This window comes from Charadrius vociferus, unplaced genomic scaffold, assembly GCF_000708025.1.
Source record: "Charadrius vociferus isolate BGI_N301 unplaced genomic scaffold, ASM70802v2 scaffold213, whole genome shotgun sequence".
Classification (NCBI taxonomy): Eukaryota; Metazoa; Chordata; class Aves; order Charadriiformes; family Charadriidae; genus Charadrius; species Charadrius vociferus.
In genome coordinates, this window is record NW_009647828.1 from 7,360,559 (window position 1) to 7,384,810 (window position 24,252).

Genomic DNA, 24,252 nt, shown 5'->3' on the forward strand with positions numbered 1-24,252 from the left:
ATGCAATGATGAAAGCCTTGCGCAGCTAATTGAATAGGATGTAATTCTTCTCAACATTAAATACATTTACTGATAAACTTCTATTTCTGTGTTCACTAGAATACTTCTAAGTGTTGGCTTAGATGCTCTCTTAACAAAAGCAGAAAAAAAATCTGCATATTCCACAAGCACATACACCTCCACAAGCAATACTAAGTGGATTCTGGCTTTTTTTCCCTCCTCATTTTCCCCCCCAACTATTTGTGACAGCTGGTTCCAGAGTGGAACCTGGATATGACTGTTATTTGCCAAGGACTGTTGCTAGCTGCACACCTCTTAAATGTCAGTCCGTTGCAACTAAATTCTAGGAAAGAATGTAGGAAGGGTGTGTTCAGTTTTTTCTTGTTTATTTGACATTTTAAAAAAAGATTTTTGGACGCTTTTTGTTGTTATTGGGGGTATTTTTTTAATGGGGTTTACTTGAAATACTATAAAATTAGTCGAGGCCAAATTTTCAATTGATGTTACTTCAGGTATGTGATTTACAGTGGAGAGGGACAGGGGTGGGGGTGTGGACTTCTGCCTTAAGAACAAACAAACATTCATAGACCTGACATATCAGAGTTTAAAAAGTAGGCTTTCGCTCCTTTCAAAAAAATTGGGCTTTGAAGTTGTTTTAAGGTGGATGGATAGAAGCAGTAAGTGTTGATACATGAAGAAATACACTTGCATTTAATCTTGAAACAAAATACTTGATTTACTTCGAGGCACTTGACATCAGTAGTCATTTGCTCAAGTACTTCATGTGAAATATGATTTTGTTTAAAATCTAATTCTCAATGAGCAACTGGTAGGGCCAAATGTAAGAAAAATACTCAACACTTCGGAGTCTGCAAAAGCTCGGAGTAGTTTAGAACTGCCTATGTAAGACTTTGGTGTAACCATCCAAAAGCTCATGATATTTGTGAGAAGAGATACAGGTGGTGTATTCTTGTTTCTTTTTTTTTTTACCTTGGCCCTCCACCCCCCAATAATGTAGTAGGTGCCCGTAGAATGTAACCAGTATTTTTTTTAATAAATAAAAAGGCTTTACATTACCATTACTGCTGGATTATTGGCACACTTTGTGTGTTTGCATGAAACATACTTGCTTTAGCTTTTCAAACAATTTTTGCGGTTATTGGCTGGCTTCATCAAATTGGATGGATTTGTTGACAGCAGATAAGTGTCATAGTATCCTGCAGAGTCCAGATACTACTTCTGACCTTTTTCAAAGAAATTGTAATTTTTTTCTGAGAGAGGACAAAATAAAAAACATGTAATACTCTAAATTCTTAGCTAGCCTGTCGTTCATCATATCCTCATGAAGTATGAGCTGACCAGCAGATGGCAGTTTAAAGAAGCCCGTGAAAGATTTTGTCGGTGTTGCTTTTATTGTAAGTTCCTTATATCTTCCCTAGACGGAATTCTTTCTTCTTTCTGTAACATCCAGTGTCAAAACAAGCTCAGTTGCTGCTTATAGCTACAGCTTCTTGTGTTTCCAAGGCCTGATAATGCAAGTTATATAGTAATGCAAGCCTTAAGTTTTGCTCTTTTTCTGCATATTAAACAGCATATTTTTTTCTCATTACGGATTTGAGGCAGATTTGTTTTATCTGCATGTTTTAATGGGTATTGGGATGTATACACAATGGAGAAAGCACATGCAATTCTTAAAAGGTAAGGTATTTGATTGAGAAGGCAGTCATGAGATATGTACAACTTGCAACTAAAAAAGTACATCAGCTCTATTTATCGACCCGGGAGTCTAGTTGTCCTACAGTGTACAACTAAAATATTCTAGGCGTGCTTACTGAAGGTAAAAATAAATATCTTTGAGATCGTAAGAACAGGAAGGAAGAAAGGAATTTACGTTACTTTAAACAAACTACTGCCCTAAAGAAAAAATAGTTGAAACTAACCTTGCAGATTGTGAAACAAAATCAGTGTGGTTCTAGCATTTCACTCTAGCTTCCTTCGAAGATGATTTTTCTCTTCAAAATAATACTTACAGATAATATAATATTTTGTGCCACTTTAAATCTGACTTAGCGGACAGTTGTTTCTTGTGTTTGTTTCTGTATGCCTATAGATTTTTTTTTTTTTTTAATCTTTCCCCCCCCCGTTTCAAAGCACCAGTAAGCAGTCAGGGGTACGTTTTTGTGGAACGCTGCAAGTAATTGGATTTGTTTCTTGCTAAACCTCTGCTAAAGCCTCTTAACAATTGAAATGACCTGCATCGCCCACCAGATCATACAGTTTTGTTACGATGCTTCAACTTTTACGTGGAAAAAAATTCTAGGCTTGACTCTTGTTCTTTGGCAGCACATTCTGTGTAGAAAATTAAGTTTCTTATGTAATTATTCTCATCTTGTGTATTACTTAGGCTTCAGAGTGCAGAGAATCTGTTTACTGAATGTTTACATGATGTAGGTTTTTATTCCACATCCCCTACCAAAGTATCATGAGTATCTGTAGGCAATTTTATAATGTTTTAAAATGTTCTCAGAGTTTTAATTAACTTTCCAGGCAAATTCAGAAATGCATAATATCCTTATCTGAAACGTCTTAACTCCTGCTAATAATAAAAATGAAACTTGTCCCAGGCCGTCTTTTTTGCTATTATAGTACTGTGTACACTTGTGGCACCGCATACTTAAAGAATTTATCTAGTCTAGCAGTATGGGCCAAAATATCATTCTTCATTCAGTTCAGGAATTCTTATACTGAAATAAAGGAAATGTTAACTGTAACTCAATTGGCTCTGTCAGTTTTTCTGTCTCCGTGTGGGTGCACGATAGATTGTCTTTCGAATACAGTCTGATCTGTTGTTTGTATGTTGCTTATTGACTTATATATAAAGTTGTGCTTAGATAAAAAAAAAATCAAAAAACCAAAACCAACCCAACCCTCTAGCCACTGAGATTTTGTTAATAAGAAAAGAAAAAAAAATGCAGTTGGGGTTTGTCTGTGGAAAGACTAAAGAGTTTGCTTCTCAGAACATGCATGCTCCACGCTTTCTAGAGAAAGCTCTTAGCCAGCCCAGACCGCTTCCTCCTGCACGGCTGTGGTGTGGCACTCACCGGCTCGGAATTCACGTCAGGAAGTCTGAGCTTGTAGCTTGTAAAACTTAGTTTTAAGCAAAGTGGAACTTAAAAAGCCAACAGCATTCAGAAGTCGTGGAAACATGCTTCTAAAATGCTTGTAAAAAGATGTGGTCTATCTGTCAAAGATAGCAGATGGCTGGAGAGAGGATGCCTCTGAAGGCAGTGTGTGTCTTAAGACAACTCTGGAAGAGTGGTAGGTCACTCTCTGTGGGCCCTTTCTCTTATGGATCCTGCTGTGGAGGTGTTTTGCCTACCAAACAAAAAAGCGGAAGGAAATAATTTTCGGCCATGCTTTGTTTTCATTTTATATACCCCTAGCTTTACAATAAGAATACATAGTGGATTCTGTTTCCGTTTGATTTTCGACAGCCGGGATTATAAAACAAAAGATGCTCAAGTAAAACAAGGGGAAGCGGGAGGGGTAACTTCTTTGGCTCTGGAAAAGATGGCCCTTTAGTTGTTTTTATAACTGCTTAAGCACAACGTGACAGAAGAACACCGTTGTCTTGAATATGACTAAGACCAAAGCTTGTATTCTTAATGCTTAAGAAGTGCTGTTAAGCGAGCATATATGAGTAATAATTGAAGTGTTTTTATAAGACTGAATGAGTTAATAAAGTGAGTTTTCTGAGGAAGAATTTTTTTTTTAATGAAAATTGTGCTTTGGTAGCTAGAAGAGCATGAAAAGGTGTGTGACTGGTGGAGTAGTAACTGTTGGAGCACATTCTGGTGTGGGCACCGTAGATGCGTAAGTTAGCAACTCCTTCACTCAAAATTTCCAAATTCGCTTTGAACCTTCAAACACTGGGCAGGGAAAGTTTGTCTCGATTGGATCTAGGAGAGGAGAAGTCCTAGTGAAGCTGATAAGCACAGAAGCGTGAATTTTCTTCAGTTTGCAATTGCTAACACACAGTCAATAGTATTTGAAACTTGCTTCTGCTCCATGAGGCATGAGGTTTTGCCCTAAGAAATACTGATGCTCTAGTTCTTTAGGACATCCTTTAGCCAGGACGTGCTTACAGGGAAGAAAAAAGACAGCACTACCACTCCCTCCCCGCCCCCAGGATAACATTGAGCCAGCAAGGATGCTTTTATAGATCATCTTTTAAAATGAAGATTTAATCTTAAACCTAAAACTAAAAGCACGTTTAATAGCCAGATCATCAGCTGATTGAGGACCAGTCTTGACAAACAGAACAGTTGCATTTTATGTTCTTAGTATGGTAACTTTCAGGCTGCAGGTAGGATGAGTACAGCCATGTACTTACAGACCTAGAATTTCTGAACCTCTTTTTTGCATGGAATCACAGTGTAAGGGTTTTGCTGGCACTGGTATTCACTATTTGATTTTGGAGCTGTCTGAAAGGAAGTAGAAAATTTTAAACAGAATTTTTTTTTTTTTTTCTCAAGTGGGTGAGTAGATGGAGCAAACGTCCGTGTAAATATTTCACTTCATCCTCACCTGCTTCTTTGAAACACAGCATCGTTTGAATTTTTAAATTCCAGGCTATCCTTTCTTGCATCATGTATCAGTATGATTGGATGCCAACTGAGAATCTGTCAGTACCTATCCCTTTTTTTCTTTTTTTTTTCTTTTTTTTTTTAAAATAAGCATCCAACCAACCATCCAGCTGTGGAACTAACAATGGAGTTTGCAAAGTTCACCCACGTGATTCTAGAAATATGCAAGCTGAGTGTACATACCAGCTTGCATCCAACTTTTTTTTCTTTTTCTTTTTTTTTTTTTTTTTAAAAGCCAGAGGGAATGAAGAATTGGCTCGCATTTCTGCTAAGGTGTGTGGCTGAGACTGGAATCAGGTACCTGGTTACAAAAAGTGCTTAAAAAGTTGTTGTAGACCTGAACTCGACATTTAAATGTACTGAATGGTGTGAGAAATGTTTCCCGGTATTAGTGCTTATCCTTTCACCTTTGAATGCTTTAATTGATGGTGCAGTGAACTATGCAGTTAATTGGAACTCAGTGTTGCAGCTGAGGAAAGTCTCGGAGTAGGAAAAAACATGTGAGAAGTGATTTTGTACACAATGCTTCTGTCAAATCATCTTCCTGCTTCCCCCCCCCCCAACTTTTTAGAGATCTTCAATCAAAAGGCAAAAGCAAGAATATAAACATATAAACTCACAAAATGCACATAGCTGACTCAATTCCTTTTAATACGAGTCTTATTTTAAATGCACACATTCCCTCCTCTTTCTTAGCCTGCCCAGCAGCCTCCATCAAAACCAAATTCTTATTTACTCAACATAATCGTGAGAAGGAAACGTCATTATTTCACAAACAGTCCTTGCATCTGTATGTACACTGTATATCCCTTTTGCCCAAAATGGGAGTAGTAGTTCAGGAAGCAGTAAAAAAAAAAAAAAGTAAATCTCATCCTAATATTTAGCAATTAAACAATTACCCAGTATTCAGTGGCGGTTGCTGCTGTAATCTGGCTTTATACGTCAAATATTGCAGTATGCAAAGCATCTTCATTCAGTTGAGAATTAATGCTGAAGATTGCTTTTATAAGCATTCTTGTGTAGTCTTTCTAAAAATAGGTTGGTGTTTGTCTGAAAGATTCCATTAAACACTTCTTTTGGTTATTGTGAACAGGGAATTTTAGCATATAGTTCAAAAGAAAATTAAAAATACTTATTAAAAATACAAAGTCTTGATATGCTGATTCGTGTAACCTTGTGGGTCTGAGTAAATATTGCCCCCCAAAAAGTTGTATAAAATATACAATCAAAATACTTTTGAGATGAGTAGACCCAATTCTTAAACTAATGACACATTGCCACAATTTGTATCTTTTTGTGGGTAAAAATATAATATTAAACCCAAAGAATTTAGAGATGCCAAGATTTTGTCCCAGTTTGACTCAGTAACGAGTATTTTTCCAACGACAAAGCTAGAGACAACTTGGAAGAATGCAGTAATGTGTCCTTACATGTTCCCTTCGAGTCTTACGTGTGCGAGTAGTGAATAATAACTGATACACGTGGGAAAGGAAGGATTGCCTTGAGAGCCGCATGGGAAATTTGTCGCTTTGTGAGCAGCCCTATTCTGAACCGCGTTGATCCCTGAAGGAAGTTCTGGCCCAGCCCAAACGAAGAGCGAAGCTCACGATTTGGCTTTTAGGCCAGTTTTTTCCCCTTTCCTTCACTTGTGTATGCAGATGCGCAGTTTCCAGCAGACAGAGCTGGATGTGATTTCTGAAATGCCGCCCGGTTGCTCGGTGTTCTGGCGCTGCAGTGTGAAAGCCTCTACAGGCAAGTACGTGCCAAATAATGTTGACATTCAGTAATCGAAGGAAATGGGAAGGAAAGCCTGACCGATGCGCAAAATGTAAAGTTTGATGGTGCTTGCCGTGATGATCGCTTCAGCAGAGAAAGGGTATCTTCCGTGTTGCAGCATCAGTAATTGCTAATGAAAAGTGGAGGTGATTACAGAGTTCGGGTACGATTTCATTGCAGAAACTTGTCACTTGCTGTAAATGTGAAGAGCCTTGCCTTTTTTCCCCTAAATTTGCACTCTTAAAAATAGTACTTTGCCTTTATGAGAAATAAGAAATTACTCAAAATGTAAACCAGAATAAAATAGCAAAACGACAATTGCTGCAAATTGCTAATTGACAGGTTTTGCCGCTAATGTAAATGTTGATTGCTTTCAACCTGGGCCTGAATATCAGAAGAGTTAATTACATGTAATTTACTTTGCTAAGGAGATTATATTACAAAAGTAAGGACAGGACAAGCTCCGGCATGATCACAAGGGAAAGATGTATGTTTGTAACTTAACAGTTAAGGAAAAAAAAAAAAAAAAACGACAAAAACCCCCCCAAGAATCCTGTGCTGATTTTTATTGAATGCTGTGATTTGGGCACTTGTATGTGAACTATTAGTCTTCCCGTTACAGAAAGTTGTGTTTAAAAACCACAAAAGCATTAGATTTAATTTTAGAGGTGGCTGTTCCATGTCAGCGTGAACTGATTTCCAGCAATGGTCTTGTTAAATCATTAGTTAGTGACTGTTTCAATCTAAAGGTATTTTTAGTTTGAAACTCCATTATCCTCTTGGTGAATCAGAACCCGTTAGTGCCGCTGCAGCTTGCTTGGGATGCAAATAGAGTTTTCCCAACCATCTCATGCTCTACCTGTCATTAGGTTGTAAGTCCTCTCTGAGAAACGTTAGATGAAGGTTGCCTCAGCTTCTTCTGCACTGGCCTGAAGGGACAGGTGCTCGTTTTACTTCTCTGATATTTCCATCGGCTCTTCTGGGATAACTTCAGGAGCTGAGGTGTTGAATTCTGGCTCTTCATAGAGGGAGCTTTCCCAAAAAATGGTTGTATAGAACAGGGTTTATTTGCAAAAGGAGATGGCTGGTAGCGAGTGTTTCGCCTTCTGTGAGATATAAATGAAGATGAGATTAGGGTTAAACTCTGAATTATCCTGAAGAAATGCTTCCCTCTCTTAAAAGAGGGAATCTGCTAGCCTCCCCCTTTATTAGCCCTCTAAAATCAGTCGATACAGAAACTCTCAGCTGACGGTGGAGTGGATACGAGCGGTGTGTGAGTTACACGTAAGGCGGCTGTTGGATGTGATGGCTGAAGCTTGGGTGGTGGTAGCAGGGGTCAAGAGATGCGTTCCGCAGCAGCAGCCTGCGTCAGGCGGTAGAAGTACGTTGCTGAGCTTCTTATGAATGCGTTGCTTCTTAGGAGTCGCAGCAGCCCCGAGCAGGTATGCGGGCTTGTCTGGCTAGTGCAAAACTGGTGGTTAATGGAGCGTTTGATTTGTGAAGTGTGTGAGGCTCCTGACAGCCGTAAAGGAGAGGTCTCGAAAGATACTCTCAGTCTGGTAGCCATGCGGTTGATAAACTAAAGGTATTTTGTTCATGCTCTGTGTGTTGGTGTTCATGCTTGAAATCCGTCATTAATCTATAGGCGGGTGTAAATTGCCAAGTTTTATCTTGAATGGGCTGATAGAATTTGGGGGTTGTGGTTGCATTTGTGATGTAGAGTTTGATTCTTGCCAGCGCTGCTGCATTTTGGCTCAGTGTTTGATTTCAGTGAATGGTCGGTGCATTAATGCTGAGGCAGTAAAATCTCATCTCTGTAGGAAAATGGCTCTCAACCTACGGGCCGGGATTTTGCGACCTATATCTAGGGGGTTTCTGAAAAACAGTCATCTGCCAACAGGGTTTTACCTTTCCATATAGAGGTCTGCGTCCTTCGTCTGAACATTTTACAAGTGTACAAACCGAAGAAAAGCTAGGGAACCACTGCTTGGAAACAAACCTTATTCTCTTGTGGCGATGTATTTGTCACTGGCTATGTTCTGCTTCTCTGCTCTGCCTTCAAAAGTAGTGAGCTGGGGGAAGAGGAGTGCTTTCCTCAAGGGCAAGACTCTCTAGCTTTTGCTGCTGGAAAGAAGACTATCTTAACTCTTAAGGGGTGCTCCACAGATGGTTTTTCTCAGGGTTTTAGGTGTACTTCGTGGTGTGGGGAAAAGATGGGGGACAACCGTAGTGTTGTTAACATAGTGTTTTGCTTAGAACCTAAAGCGTACCTTTTTTTAGTAGAAGAGAAATGCAGATCTAAGACCTTCCAGTTTATTTTTTCTTTTTTTTTTTTCTTTTCTAAACATGACTAATTTTGGCTAGTTGAAACAGGAACGTAATGAGGTACTAAAAATATGAGAGCAGTGCACTGCTTATATCAATTAATTTTTCTGTGGGAAGAGTTTAAACAGAAATAAGCGTGTGTGTAAGCTTACTTAAACCAGGAAGGAAAACGTTTTTGTGTTTTTGCCGAACTCCCACGCTGCCTTTCTTTATCTGCCCCTTCCCAGTAAGAACTGGTTGCCCCTGGCCGTGCACTCAGGTTGTGTTTGCAGTTTACTACGTCACCACTCCTTCCAGGGGACAGAGATTTCCTGCCTGAATGGAGCAATGATTTTACGTGCAGTTTCTTTTAACCACTTCCGAAACAGTCGGGCAAAATCTCCAAATCACTCGTTATAGAAGTATTCACAGGGGAAGTGTAGGTATGAATCGCTTTGGTAGTATGCATTTGCACAGAGGAAATGCATTTACACCCTTGCAAGTAATCTGGGGAAAAAAAAAACAAACAACCAACCAGCCACTGTCAATGTGATCAAATTTACAACATATTTTTAGACATGGTCAAGGAAAGCAAATACTAAATGGAGGAATGCAAGTTAACTGGCAGCAACGGTGAGAAGTAATCGCTTAAAACCAGTGTTTCTAAAGGGATTTTATGAAGACTAATGCTAGGCCTGGTTCGGCTTTACATTTCTCTCTCTGGTTTCAAAATAAATCACTTCTAATATATTTCCACATTACATGGAGATTGGCTGATAGGGAGGTTGCATGTAGCCGTCTCCATTACTTGGTAAGCTGGGTCATTTTTAATAAAACGTGTTTTGCTATAGATAAATATGAGATCGTATGTCTGAAAACAGAAAGCCAATTCTTCATATAAAGCGGGGTGTCTGTATCCTGACAAACGGCTATTGGCAAAATGATCTCTAGAGTACCGCAGCAATTTACAGTGCCTTCCAGTGCTGTATTGAAAAAAAGACTTAGGGACATCCTTGCTCAGCACAGCAGAAGCGGCGAAGAGGAGTAGTGTGTTGGTTTGCTTTGGGTACTGCGCTCGTGAGACTTTGGGGCCATTGCCTCCAGTTCTCCCGCCTGATTTTCCAACAACCTTTTTAAAGTACAGATAAGGTGTAGAGAAAACTCACCAAAATTCTCTTGATGCTGGAAGAAGTTCCTTAGGGAGAAAATTAGAGGGCCTTCTGGCTTACCAAAAAGGAGTGAAACGGGCTTCAGTGCAGCATGCTTCCACAGGAGGAAAATGTCTGGTTCCAAAGGACTTTTAATGTAGCTGAAATACCTGGAGAGAGCATCATCAACTGTGAGTTGCGGTTAGACAACTCACAAGGGACATGAGGCAGTATATTTGATGGTATGTGTGAATAACCATTAGAACAAGCTGGAGGAGAAGCGAGAGGTTTCTTTTTGCTGTTCCAAAGTGTGATGCTGTCCTGGAGAATGTACTTAGTGGAACACAACTCGCTAAATACTATCAGGGGGCAACAATGTGAAATTCTGCATCTTCTGGTGTAATGCGAGGTAACACACATGACTCGGTTGTCCATTCCCTCCCTAAATTCTATTGAACTGAAAACTACCCTATATTTTCTTTTAAATATGTTCCTGGGGTTGGGTTTTTTAAAGTAAGTTATGTGTATTTTTTAAAATCCTCCATCTTTAGTACGTATTAGGGGATTTGAAGATATCCCTGTGTTACTGGCCAGGCACTTCCAGCTAACTGTACTGCAGAACTGAGTATAAATAAAATGCCATATTACGAAGTTTTGGTGTTTTGTTTTGGCTGCTGTTGAGTTGGTGAGGATGATTGCTACCTACTGCTTTTGATGAGACTTCCATTAATGCATACTCTGGTTTTAATCAAGCTGTTTTTAAAGGAGGGGGGAACAAAACCAAAAGAGTATGCCTAACTCTGCTGTTCTGAATTGCAGTCTGTTTGCTTCCTTCAGTTGATATTCTGTACAACATTGACCATACACAACTGCTTTCTCTAACACGTATGTTTAATCTTCAGATCTCCGATGGCCAAGGAGATGAGCGGTCAGAATCTCCCTATGAAAGTGCTGATGAAACTCAGACTGAAGTGTCTATATCATCCAAAAAATCTGAGCGAGGAGCAGGAACAAAAAAAGAATATGTGTGTCAGGTGAGAGCTGTTAGCTGGGGCAGCGAGCCATGTCTTCTGAGGATTCCTAGAAAAGGTCTTTTTAAATATGAAAATGACGATATTAGGCCAGAAGCAGGTTTATCATGTGTGTCTGAGATGTCTGTTAGTGATGAGGGTGCTGTGCTAGTAAATGGAATTCTTCATTCCTAATTATTTTTTTTTCTTGACCTTCAATAAGTGCCTTAGCCTTTCTGCTTGAGTTTCCAGATCTCTAAGAGAAGCATAATTTGTACCTCAGAATAAGTGCATGAGTGTTGCCAGGTAACTGGTTAAATGATTAAGAGGAGCTGCTCGCTTATCTGCTAATAAAGAGGAGGAAGTAAAACCCAGTGGGTTTTGTGCTTCTGCATGCGGCAGAGATTGCAGTGATGCATCGGTAGCAGCGTGTGTGCGGCATGCTAATGGGAAGCAAAAAACTCTCACAAACTATTCTGGAAGAGTTCTTAGATTACGAAATAATTACACAATGCAAATGGACAGATCAAATTTGTTTCCACGAGACTGGGCAAGCACTTACATATTTCCATGTCTTGTACATAGTGATGATGAGGTTATATCTATCTTTAAATGTTGGCTAATCCCTTAAATTCTGCCAGCATTATTGTTCGGTTCATTTTTAGTTATGCATGTGTCATTGCTAACCGCTCGGACATAGAAATATCATTGTGCCACCTAGATTAATTTCCTTTTGCCGAGGAAAAGGAAAATAAGGATGCTTTTTAACCCTACTCAGATGCATCAGTGTGCTCAGGGAAAATTTCTTAAAGCTTTTTTTTCTTTTCCTTTTTTCTGTCAGATTGTATTTACTCATGAACCATGGTTCTATGAGTGATATTTCTAGCAGTTTAATGACTCGATTATCTGTTTCGACTGGAAGCCAGGGCATGTGGTGATGCTTGTAAAACTGTCTTTCACTTGTTAAATTTTACTTCAACAACGGGGAAAGAGATTTTGAGGAGCAATATATGAAAAGGAATAAAGAAAACAGTTTTTTCCACATATGAACTTTTCTTTAACATTCAATGCCTTTGTGTTGTAAAAGCTGTGTGAAAAAACAGGTGATCTCCTACTGTGTGAAGGACTTTGCTATCGAGCTTTTCATGTAAGCTGCCTTGGGCTCTCTGGAAGACCAACAGGAAAATTCATTTGTAGTGAATGTACATCAGGCAAGTTTGTCCCTTTCTATTAATAAAAACAAAAAAAAAGTTGTAGTTTTCCCATATGTTGTTCTAGGAAATCCTCCTGGATAGAGTATGTATCTTTGGAGAAACTGTATTTGTCCTTTGGTGCCCGACAGGGTGGGAGGTCATGTAGTACCCTTAAGTGTGTCATGTTTTAGAAAGCTCGCACTGTTCTCCGTGAGAACTCTCTTGCAACTTGGCTGATTTAGTCTGAATTCCATTGCCTTCATAATTGCAGAATATTTGCTCTCTGAGTACAAGTACAGATTAGATTTAAAGTCTGTCACAGAGACTTAAGAAATCCTAGGGAAAAAAAAAAGCAGCAAGTGAAACTTTTTAAGTCCTTCTTCAGTCCTTTGTCAATCTTTTGCTTTTCCTATTAAAAGACTACCTTATTGCTATTAATTTCATTTGCTTTTAATCCTATAATAACTGCTTGGAGGTTCTTAATCTTAAAACTTTACATAAAAGATTTGCGTTCTTGCTCATAAGCTCAGTTCAGTACAGGTGGTAAACCTCGCCGGAACAAGGCTGCTTCGAAGTAAAGCTGTTCCAGGCGCTCCAGAGAGAAGATTAGAGGATTCTTGTCTTTGGTTTGTGGACCTACTTCCAATTTCCCAGGGTCACAGACAACCCATCACCCTCTTTCATTGCTTTAAAGAAAATAATAATAAAAAATTCACTGTCGTCCTGGCATACTGAGGCTTATAAATAAGAACGTAAAAGCAGATCAGTGAGGCTTTAGGTAGTGTTGCGTACACTTTTAACAGCAATCGGTTTGCATTGTAACTTTATTTTATCTGTGTCTGAACAGATTGATATTTAACACTAAAGGTTAAGGTAAATAGATTGCTGCATCAAATAATAGAATTTGATTTGTGTTTGTTTAAAAAAAAAAAAAAAAAGAAGAACAAAAGTGACTCCCCCACACATAACAACAACTCGCAACAGGAGCACTTCAAATACACAGGTTTGGATGAAAAATTGGTTAAAATTATTTTTATTGCTTTTGCCACTAGGTGTGCATACCTGTTTTGTGTGTAAAGAGCGAAAGGCAGATGTGAAACGCTGTGTCGTATCCCACTGCGGAAAATTCTACCATGAAGCTTGTGTGAAAAAGTTTCATCTTACAGTGTTTGAGAACAGGGGGTTTCGATGTCCTCTCCACAGCTGCCTAAGTTGTCATGTTAGTAACCCCTCACATCCACGGATTTCAAAAGGTAGTTCCATTTTACGTTTTTATGACTGATGAATTAAGTCTGTTTATGGTATGTTAAGGTAAGGAATCTGTCCGTTTAATAGCTGCTAGCTGCAATTTTTCAGGCGTGTGTGGACTATTGATTTATTCAGGTATTTTTTTAAAAATAATAATGGAATAATTTTCAGTCAGCACTAGTATTTACTTTGTTTGTGTTCTGTCTTTTTAACTAGCTTTCGATTATCATAGTTAGCCGTCTTTTCTTCTCACGAGAGAATGAGATCTAGGATGCGTGTGTGATGAGGAGGGAGAGGCTGAGCAGAGCGCGGGCAGGACCCGTGAGCGCAGAGATGCTGCAGCAAGGCTCGCCCAGTGTGGACACTTCTCATTCTGTGCATATTTTTAGCTTTGGGCAACATCTGTAGGCAAAATCGCATGACTGAGGAAAGCTTGTCTGCCCTGGTGTGCATAGTCAGAACTGTCACATTTAAATATTATACTGCTTTAAAGTCATTGTAGGGTTCTTTAAAAACCTTTTGTTAATTCGGTGTTGTTGCTAAATGCAAATATGCAGACTTTGAAAACATGATTTTGTGTGTGTGTGTGTATATAAGCTACCTCAGACACTACTACTGTTTTTTATCTCAAATAATAAAACAGTTTTGTTCAAAAATAATATGGCAGTATTCTGCTTTGCTAGGAAAGATGATGCGTTGTGTTCGCTGTCCTGTTGCATACCATGCTGGAGACGTTTGCATTGCTGCAGGATGTGCAGTCATCGCTTCCAACAGCATTGTTTGTACGAATCATTTCACTGCCATGAAAGGAAAAAGTCATCATGCGCATGTCAATGTGAGCTGGTGCTTTGTGTGTTCAAAAGGTAAACTGCCCTAAAACTCTTGCATAAATGCAGCATCAAAACTTTTATTCTTCAACTTAAATTTTATTTTATAATTTTCTGTTTGTAGAAAATTATTAGAAATGTGGCATATTAAGTTAGGCTCTGTTAGATATTGAAATAACTTCAGGTTGGCTTGTGCTGCTTCAAGTTTTTGAGTATTCTTTTTTTGCAGATCTAATTTATTAAGGAATGTTTTTACTTGGACTTTGTCCAGCAACCAGAAGCCTGATTTAATTCTTTACCAGAGACACGTAATGAGAAGTGTTTCTCTGTTCTTTCCCCTGTGTTCAATGTACTGAGGCTTTTTGCCTTTCTTTATTGCTAATACATAATATTAAAACATAAATATTTTAAGAGCTGCTTTTAGTTTAGCAGCAGACAGCAAATTGAATCAGTATTAGTTGTTGCTGGGAGTGCCGCTAATTAAAGGGTGTTTTGGTTTGTGCTGTGCAATAAATTTATTTCTTATGAGAACCACAAAATACATAGCGCTGATTAAACTGTAGCAGTGGAAGTTTACCTGATTTGTTAACGAATCAACATGCAACATAGCAGCTTTTTAAGCTGCAGCTAACTTTCCACTTGATAATTCAGGGGACAAACTAACAACCTCATTCCCTCCCCCCAGGAAAAAAAACATAAGAGAAATCTGTTGTTGTTAGAATCTTGCATACAGTGAAATATTAATATATATTAAATTCTGCTAAATGTATTGTAGTCATTAAAGTAAAACAAAGTAATTATAATTTGCGGTGCATTATTCTGGCTTTTTTATCGCTAGCTTGCTTGTTATTTTGTATGTATTACTAATTCGAGTCTGACGGGCATTCAAATTAGTCAGGACCTTTTGGGTTTTGTACACAACTAGACGATACCTATTTGTTGCAGGCCAGCATGTTTTAACCGTTTATTTTCTAACTCAGCCTACCACGTATGTATCGCACTGCTTTGAACCTGGTTGGAATGCAAAACTTTTCTTTTTGTCTTGATGGTTTGGGTTTTTTTCAACCTTTTTTTTTTTTTTTTCCTTCCCTCTCCCTCCCTGAAGGAGGAAGCTTGTTGTGCTGCGAGTCGTGTCCTGCGGCGTTCCACCCGGACTGTTTAAACATCGAAATGCCAGATGGGAGCTGGTACTGCAATGACTGCAGGGCGGGGAAGAAGCTCCATTTCCAGGATATTATTTGGGTTAAACTGGGAAATTACAGGTCTGATGAACGGATTTATTTTGTTTTACAGTACTGGCATGTTTAGTTAAGGATCGTACAATGAGTTGCTTCTGTAGGCCAGCCTTGATGCATGCAGATCTCTCATTCCTCTGTGAACTAGGGACCACATCTCCTTGCAAGCTTCAAGTTCAAAGACTTGCAGCTTCACTGTTGCTCTCGGCCAAGGCATTACCCGTACAGGACTCCTTGTAGGCTTCTGACATCTGCTTCCAGTGTATGAGCCCTCAACCCATTTTGTTTCTGAGTTCTCTTCAAATAATTAAGCTGGCCTAACTTGTCATTGGCTAAATTACTACTTTGCAGGCTGGGAGATAAGTCACTCAGGTTGTAAGTGTTAAGATTTGAGTGAGATGGGGGGAGTGTGTATCCTAGATGGCATTAATAGCTATTATCAGCTGTTTCTTCATCTTTGACAATTACAGTGATTGCAGGCCTTGTTAAAGATACTGGTTTTGCTAACCAGGCACAAGGAGCTTTATGGGTATGCTTATCTTGCAGGTGGTCAAAAAGTCCCACAAATTTGAGTGTCGGGCTTTCCTTTTCTAGTCCTGTCTTCCCTCCTGAGCAGGGGGAGGAAAGGACTGAAAATCCACTTGGATCTTGGAAGTAATAATCAGTTACTGCTGTTTGGGGTGATTTTGTTAAACTGTCTCTTGCAGAAAGAGCTTGACTAAAATGCTGTATTTTTTTATTTGTACTTCTGTGCTAGATGGTGGCCTGCAGAAGTTTGCCATCCGAAAAATGTTCCCCCAAATATCCAGAAAATGAAGCATGAAATCGGAGAATTTCCTGTGTTTTTCTTTGGTTCTAAGGATTACTATTGGACGCACCAAGCACGGGTGTTCCCTTATATGGAGGGAGACAGAGGGAGTAGATACCAGGGCATCAAAGGAATTGGAAAAGTCTTCAAAAATGGTACATAGCTTAAAGTAAACAAAAATAATCTTGTGGTACGCGTGCTTTCCTTTCTTCACACATAGCCTTGGGACTGGTTTTGTACATTTGTTGTACAATACTGAATTAAAAATATTGCTTGTGTCCTGGGCAGCAATCACTATGACTAACTTTGAATGAAAGCAGTCTTTTTGTGGCTTGTAAAAGACTCACATATAACTGGAATTACTTCTTATGATTTTTGCTTTCTGGAAGGGAAATGATGAGTGTAACTGGGAGACCGAAAGAGTAGAATTGGTACATCTGTTAAGAGTATTAACACTCCAGAAGCGTTGTTTGCAAGACTGAATGATGGGACTAGAAAGTAGACGATTCTTTGTTTAACGCACATGGGAACAAGCAAGTCAGCTTGGGGGGAGTAGTCCTCTTTCGAGCATTTCTGTTGATACAACAATCTGTTTTAGCTTTGCAAGAAGCTGAAGCTCGATTTCGAGAAATAAAGCTACAGCGAGAAGCCAAAGAAACCCAAGAAAGTGAACGTAAACCGCCACCATACAAGCATATTAAGGTAAAGTTTGAGGAAATTACACTGGATGCTCAAAAGGTGTAAGCCGGCACTGGAGAGGAAGAGTTGTGTGGTGAGGTGGGGAGGGGAGGTTGTGATGATGTGCTTGTAATTGTGCTTTTACAGTCATGAGATGATGAAATTTTGCTTCTATTGGACATCTAGTGTTGCAAACCCAAGTTAGTAACGATTGTAATAACTCTTACAATAAACTCAAATGTTTTAAAGTGATGGTTCAACTATTTTAATGTATTATTCAGGTGAATAAACCTTGTGGTAAAGTGCAGATATATACTGCTGACATTTCTGAGATTCCCAAGTGCAACTGCAAGCCCACAGATGAAAACCCTTGTGGCTTTGATTCTGAGTGCCTAAATCGGATGCTGATGTACGAATGCCATCCACAAGTTTGTCCAGCGGGAGAACGATGCCAAAACCAGTGCTTTACAAAACGTCAATACCCTGAGACAAAGATCATCAAAACCGATGGGAAAGGGTGGGGTCTGGTGGCTAAGAGGGATATCAAAAAGGTATGAATCATTCTTGCCTAGTAAAGAATTGGTGACTTGTGATGCTGTTTGTGGGTTTGGTATATACTTTACTAGTGGTGCTTGGTATCTTTCAGGGAGAGTTTGTGAATGAGTACGTCGGGGAGCTGATTGATGAAGAGGAATGTATGGCAAGAATCAAATATGCACATGAAAATGACATTACCCACTTCTATATGCTTACTATTGATAAGGTAGAGTATTTTATATTTTTTTCCATTAATTATAGCATTTAATACAATTCTACTATTTCCTTCTGTTGATCATCTTGGTAGGGCACTCTGCTACCTTTGATGTTCCACAGTTTCATGTATTCGCAGCCTTGTATCTTCTATGCCTTCCTGCTCCGTTCTATCTATACAACGCGTCTCATTAGTTCTAACTGCATAATGTAATAAAGTATATATTAAGGTCTATAAATTGTGCTTTGTTGCTTGAAATCAAGTACAGCAAAAGTATTTATCTGCCTAGTCTTAAAAGGAAGTATGAAGTTTCAGGAAATAGTAATGACACAGTTGGAAGAATTACCGTTACCAATCCTTTCACAAAAATTCTCACATGAGAGTAGTGTGGAATATAGTTGTGAGGCTGTGTCCTATATCGGGCATTTAATCTTTTTGCAAGTATCTGTCCCTTTCTTTGTTTATAGCAAAGCTAAGCTTGTGCTTTTGTAGAAACTCCTTTCCGAAAGCATTATCTGTATTAGTAGCCAGCCAGCACTCTGCAAATTGATTCTGCGGCAAATTAATCCAGCAGATTGATTAACACAGCAAATTAATCCAGCATCTGTGGTTCTCTGTGCACACCTCTGAGTATTTTATTCCCAAGAAGGGGAAGAAAGTGGAGAACCCGGGCAGGAGGGGGTATTATGTATATGTATTGTGTATGATAATATATAATTATATATTATAATATATACACAATACATATGTATTATGTATATGTATTATGTTGTTTCAGTCCCCAAACAGCTACTTAGGAGAAAAACAAGATTTGGCTGTCAGTCCTGCATGTTTTTTCAGTCCTAATCACCTTTCTTTTGCCCGAGACTGTCCTGCCCTGCATTTCCACAGCGACTGTTTTCATTAGTCCTGCAACTGAGGAGTTCCCACACCGGAGTTATCACCTAAGAATAAGGAAACCGTGTTTCTCTGAACGCTTAAGTTTCCCATCCCTCTACTAAACTCGGACATACAACGTCAGTGTGTTAAATACCTGAACGGAACGCGCATTTGACTCTTGCTATAGTTCATAAATGGTCATTGTGGTTCTGTCTTGCAAAAACGGCCCTGCGATTATGATGCTGAGCTGCGCGCGCAGTTTGAGTGGCTGGATGTATGTGCACATAGTGAGGACAGTCATACAAGTGCATTATAAAAATGAGTTAGAAGAAAGCTATAATAATATTTCATAAATAGGCAAAGCTTTCTTAAGTGGCTCTGCAAAGAAACACAGTTTGCCTATTTCAAGATTGTATTTTATTTTGTTAATGTCTAGTATGTTTGCTGGAGATAGAAATTAAAAGGCAATTGTGTGTAGGGATGGGATTTCTTTAGTTTACCAAGAGCTTGTTTTTGTTTAAACTAGGCTGATTTGGGGAAAGCAAGCTGGTGAGAAACTGGTAATCTCTGCAAGTAATCATGCAGTGGCTTGGTAAATACCATAAAGCGCAGTATTTGTAAATGTGTCACAGCTTTGTGAATGCAAAGTAAAAGGTAAACGGACTGAGTTTGAGTTTTGAGGCTTTTTGGAGGGAGGGGGTTCTTAACATGACCACCACAGTGCTCACAAGAACACTTGTCCTGCCGTGTGGCTGCGATGGGTTCTGGGAAAATGTGAGCTAGAGCAGGAGTATTGCTTTGGGAGTGTCACATTGCAGACCACATGAGACACTACAGTTTTCAATACAACATGCACCATCGGTTTGCTTGTGTGCTTACCATGTCTGCTTTGAATGCAACTACTGAAATAATTTCTGGATTTTTTTTTTTTTTTGTGAGTGGGGGGAGAAAAAGCATTCATTCTGTTGCTGGTTTGATCTCCAGGATCGTATTATTGATGCTGGCCCCAAAGGAAACTATTCTCGTTTTATGAATCACAGCTGCCAACCAAATTGTGAAACTCTAAAATGGACAGTAAATGGAGACACTCGTGTCGGCCTGTTTGCTGTGTGCGATATTCCTGCAGGTATATCAGCATATGTTGGTTTTGGTTTAATTCACTAAGTTAAACCTTTTGCACAGTTGTGAGTGGGACGGTTATGGTTTAACTGATTCGGTGCAAGTATTTTTTTTGAGAACTCGGCATGTGGAAGAGATGCTTTGTGATCTGCCTTTTATTTAATGTTTCTTAATAGCGAGTCCCACGGCTGCTTTTTGTTGCGTGCTTCTAAGGGAACACCGAAGGACCCCTCGTCAGTATCCGTGCATTCACTCCGTGTTGTAGAGCATGGGTTTTGTTTTAAAGATCTCAAACAGTACTTCGGCACCTTTTCAAGTGAAGATAATAAGCTTAAGGAGTGGATGTAGGAGGCTGTTTAAAAGTATGTACGGTCTGGTTTGTGTACACACGTGCACACATACATATATGTATCTATCTACAGCTATATCTAGCTGTATAGATACAATATATATATCGTGTGTGTATGTGTAGACCAGACGCATGCACAGCTTTGTGAAGTCAAACCAATTTATTTTAAAGTGTAATTGCGTAAGACGTCGTGCTGTTAATCATTGTCGGTGCTTGTGAGCAGTAAAGAGGGGGGAAAACCCTATGATAATAGATCAGCAAGCAAGTACAAAACCAGAAAACAGATCATGAAAGCTTTATTTGTTTGTAATAATTTTAATAGACTTTGTTACCTTGTCCTTTGTAATAAAAGGGTATGTCTTATCTCACTCAGGGACAGAGCTGACTTTTAATTACAACCTTGACTGTCTGGGCAACGAAAAAACAGTCTGCAAATGTGGTGCCCCGAACTGCAGTGGATTTCTTGGGGACAGACCAAAGGCAAGTAATATGTCAAGAGAATTTGATGGTGTCTTGTCAAACTACACTAGCCTCGTTTTTCTTTTGCGGTATGTGTCGGTGGACCGGTTTTATGTTATGATAAGGGTTAGTACTGCTTGAACAGATGCTAGCTGTCCTCCGAGGAAAAAGCTTACTGTTTCCCTTGCTGGGAAGATGGAAACGTTCTTTTGCCAAACATAACCTTGGTTGTAAAGCATATGTTTTTATCCTGTAATAGTACAGCGGGCGACACTGCTTTTGGGAACACTCTAAAATATTTTATCCCACTTTCTCCTATGAGCAATTAATTACTTTGGTCCTGAATAAGAAATATTGCTAGCTACTGGCACTAGCTTTTGGAGTAAAAAGCATATAAAAGAAGGGGTTGCAGCGGGAATAACCTGCCCAGTTCTGTTCGAAGTATGAAGGAGGGGAAGGGTTGTAGGAGCTCGGAACTGACTAAGAATGAGCCCGAATATAGCCAGTGAGATTATTCTGACATTGCAGTTCATATTTCCTCCATCTAAACCTTAAAATGTGATTATTTTATTAAGATTTGTTAAAAATCTTTCAGTTGAGCTGAATAAAAAAATTGCTGAGTTTTGCATGAGAGAAAATAATACCAAATTGTGTCAAGAAATGGCCTGTATGATTCATGTCAGGTTAATTTAAAACCTGTAATGCAGCAGAAGTTGATGGGGCTTCCTGAAGGGTTGGCATAGGAGTGCGAGGGAAGGCACAAGTACATTCCCAAGAGAAAAAAAAATCGGAGCCATGGATGTAGAAAGGCTGCACCTTCATGTGGTCCTTCACGCTGCTCAGTGTCAGGCTTAAGCCCACCTCAGAGGGTGGGCCTAAAATCTCCAGAATCTCCAGAATTCACATAGCTGGTTTTTGTTAAGGGAGAGGCTTAAGTGGGGTTTCACATAAGCTTGTGATCAATTTATGCGGACAGCCGTGAAGAAATGAAATGTTACCGTTCAGTTTTGCAGGGCTGTTTGCACTGGTAGATAGAGTGGGCTAATTTAAAAGAAAGTAGGTAATGATTACTGGGGTTGGGAATGATGGTAGGGGTACTGAAAAACCATCCAGAATGAACTTTATGTGATTTGGTGAAGGAGAGTTGAAGTGCAAGCAGCAGACTGTCAGATGGAAATAGGGATAAGGCTTGTTATATTCTTTCTAGCATTATGGGCACAGTTACAGTTCTTGAAATTCTGATGTCTGATCCTCAAAGAAGGGAAGTAGAGGCTGTTTTTAATAATCCCAGCATAAGCATACACAACTGGAATAGAAAAATGGATATTGAAATGAAGTGATTGGTGGTGCAAGAAAGGTATGGAGGTAAATTAGCTGTGAGTAGATTAGACAGGAAATGGGAAGACCTTTTTTCAGTCATAAGAAAGTGGAGGAGGTTTCCAATAGGAAGGAATTGTAGGGACAAGGTCTGGTTTCAAAATTAGTTTATACAAGGGTCGGCCTGTTTTTTTAATCAACGGAGATGGGCACTGTGAGGCTCTGGACAGGTCTGTACAAAGTCAAATTTTTGCTTGTCTGCGCAGTCTGCCAGGCATGTCAACAGCTTTGCTAGGTTGTGTAATATTTTTCCTTTGCAAAACGGGCATTTACAGATTTGCGTCTTATTCTTTTAGAATTCTTCCACTAATGCCTCAGAAGAAAAAGGCAAAAAGACCAAAAAGAGAACACGGAGACGCAGAACGAAAAATGAAGGGAAGAAAGAATCTGAAGACGATTGTTTCCGTTGTGGTGACGGAGGCCAGCTGGTATTGTGCGACAGGAAATCTTGTACTAAAGCTTATCATCTCTCCTGTCTTGGTTTGGTGAAACGTCCTTTTGGTGAGTTGCCTTGCCTCTTAAACCTGTGTAAATAAATAACTTGTGCGGGTACCTGATTTATTGCGCTGAAATTTCATCAAGAGTGTCTTCTTAAAAGCGTTCTTTTCATATGGCAAGAACTTCCTTAGGAGCTCTTCTTGAGATGGAGGCAAAATGATGGCTTCCTCCTGCCTCTGGCAAAATGAGCCTTTTGTTTTACAAATGGAGGTAATTGAGTACATCACTCTAGGAGCACTGTGGCCCTGTCACAGGAAAATTGGCTACATCTAAGAAATGCACGAAGCCAGTTGAGTTCCAGCCAAAAGAACAGCAGCAGCATCTGGAACAAGGCGAGTAGGAGAATGAAAAGGGCAGCAGACATCAGGTTGCCGTTCCAGATTCCTCAGGAGTTACCTGGTTCCACAGTCAGCCATCTCAGGTGGGATGTGGAGAAGTGAAGCAGGCAAAGCTTCAAAGGGGGTTGAACTAGATGATCTCCAGAGGTCCCTTCCAACCCTGACCATTCTGTGAAAGCCTGTTACCCCAGAAACAAGTAAACCAATGACTGGTAAAATATGCTGGAACAAAAGAACATCTGTAGGTAAAGCCCATCAGCCACCCCTGAGCAAAACTTGCATAAAATAGGTGAGCGTTGTAACGGTAGGCAGCGGTTGACTGGATGTTTGCATACTCTACCAGCCTGCAAGTTCTGCAAAATGCGATTGAGTAAAGCCTGAACAATTTCTTCTAGCTGGAGTTCACTGGTGTATTTAAATGAAAGGATGTCACGTCTGCTACTTACTGCTGTCAGTTGAGCTTTAGAAGTATGAGGTAGCAGTTTGATTTTTCGAGATTAGCCACAGTAGTTGCTGGCTCACCTAGTTTTGTCAGGAAAGTGTCGTGGTTTGGGCCGGACTGGCCACTAAGATGAAGGACAGATGTGTTGTTCAGCTGCTAAAACGCAAAACTTAAGAGACAGTGACACGTTTTACTCGCTACTAATGCGCTCTTTGTTTTTGAACACAGGAAAGTGGGAGTGTCCTTGGCACCACTGCGATGTTTGTGGCAAACCTTCTGTCTCTTTCTGCCACTTCTGCCCAAATTCTTTCTGCAAGGAACACCAAGATGGGACAGTACTAAATTCTATGTTGAACGGACAGTTATGCTGCTCTGAACATGTTCTCGGGGTGGATTCTGTTGAAACTCAGAAGACTGAGAAACCCCGCAAAAAACTGAACAAGTTGAAGCCTAAGAGAAAGCAGAGGAACAGATGGACGAGAGCTGAATGCAAATAGTCATGGACTGCAGTTTCTGCTGCCAACACTATCTTGTAGATAAGTTGTGAATATGACCAGGGAAGGACACAATTTTACATATATTCTGTAAAGGTTACGGGGCGGAGGGGGTGGGGGGAATGTTTTGTTTTGTTTTGTTTTTATAAATCCACTGAGCCAACCACAGCAGTCTTCTGCTGCTTCTGCACTGATAACGAACTGCATAGTTCAGAAAACTTCAGGACAAACCAAACTTATTACTCAGCATTACAGTTACACTTGAATTGTTAACGAATGTACAAGGTTCCCTCCAAAATACTGGCAGATTGGAGGTAGGTTGAAATCAAAGCAGGTAGATGTAAACATAGGTTTTTGAGATAGTATTTGTCAACCAACAGATGTTAAAAATAGTATATCCTTGAAAGAAGTTATTAGCTCTCAAGTCCTTTTAAGTAAGAAGTGGCTTGGTCTGTGGTCCCAATGAGATTTGCTTGCCTTGTGTGTTTTTGAGCAAGTGCTTGAATGCCATTCATGATCCAGGTGCGTATTTCTCGATAGCCACACCCATAACAATTTGTTTGTGCTCTTATAAAATAGTTCTTGAACGATCCTTAAACAAACAAACGTGTTTTTAAATATCCTTCCACCAAGATTTTTTTCTATACTGTTTTTTCCTGTATTTCATTCCAGC

The 24,252-nt window shown here is 39.6% G+C and overlaps 1 protein-coding gene across 1 annotated transcript in view; it reads left to right on the forward strand.

Annotated features, from left to right (window-relative positions):
- WHSC1 (Wolf-Hirschhorn syndrome candidate 1) overlaps window positions 1-23,696 on the forward strand; it is a 60,637-nt gene extending 36,941 nt beyond the window's left edge. The window contains exons 9-21 of the mRNA XM_009882534.1: window positions 10,777-10,908; window positions 11,972-12,095; window positions 13,130-13,330; window positions 14,009-14,188; window positions 15,258-15,414; window positions 16,145-16,350; window positions 16,794-16,897; window positions 17,155-17,424; window positions 17,520-17,636; window positions 19,488-19,629; window positions 20,345-20,451; window positions 22,104-22,308; window positions 23,314-23,696. Of these exons, the coding sequence (XP_009880836.1) occupies window positions 10,777-10,908; window positions 11,972-12,095; window positions 13,130-13,330; window positions 14,009-14,188; window positions 15,258-15,414; window positions 16,145-16,350; window positions 16,794-16,897; window positions 17,155-17,424; window positions 17,520-17,636; window positions 19,488-19,629; window positions 20,345-20,451; window positions 22,104-22,308; window positions 23,314-23,582 (2,214 nt within the window). The 3' untranslated portion in view covers window positions 23,583-23,696. The remainder of the gene's footprint in view (window positions 1-10,776; window positions 10,909-11,971; window positions 12,096-13,129; window positions 13,331-14,008; window positions 14,189-15,257; window positions 15,415-16,144; window positions 16,351-16,793; window positions 16,898-17,154; window positions 17,425-17,519; window positions 17,637-19,487; window positions 19,630-20,344; window positions 20,452-22,103; window positions 22,309-23,313) is intronic.
- The last annotated feature ends 556 nt before the right edge of the window (window positions 23,697-24,252 follow it).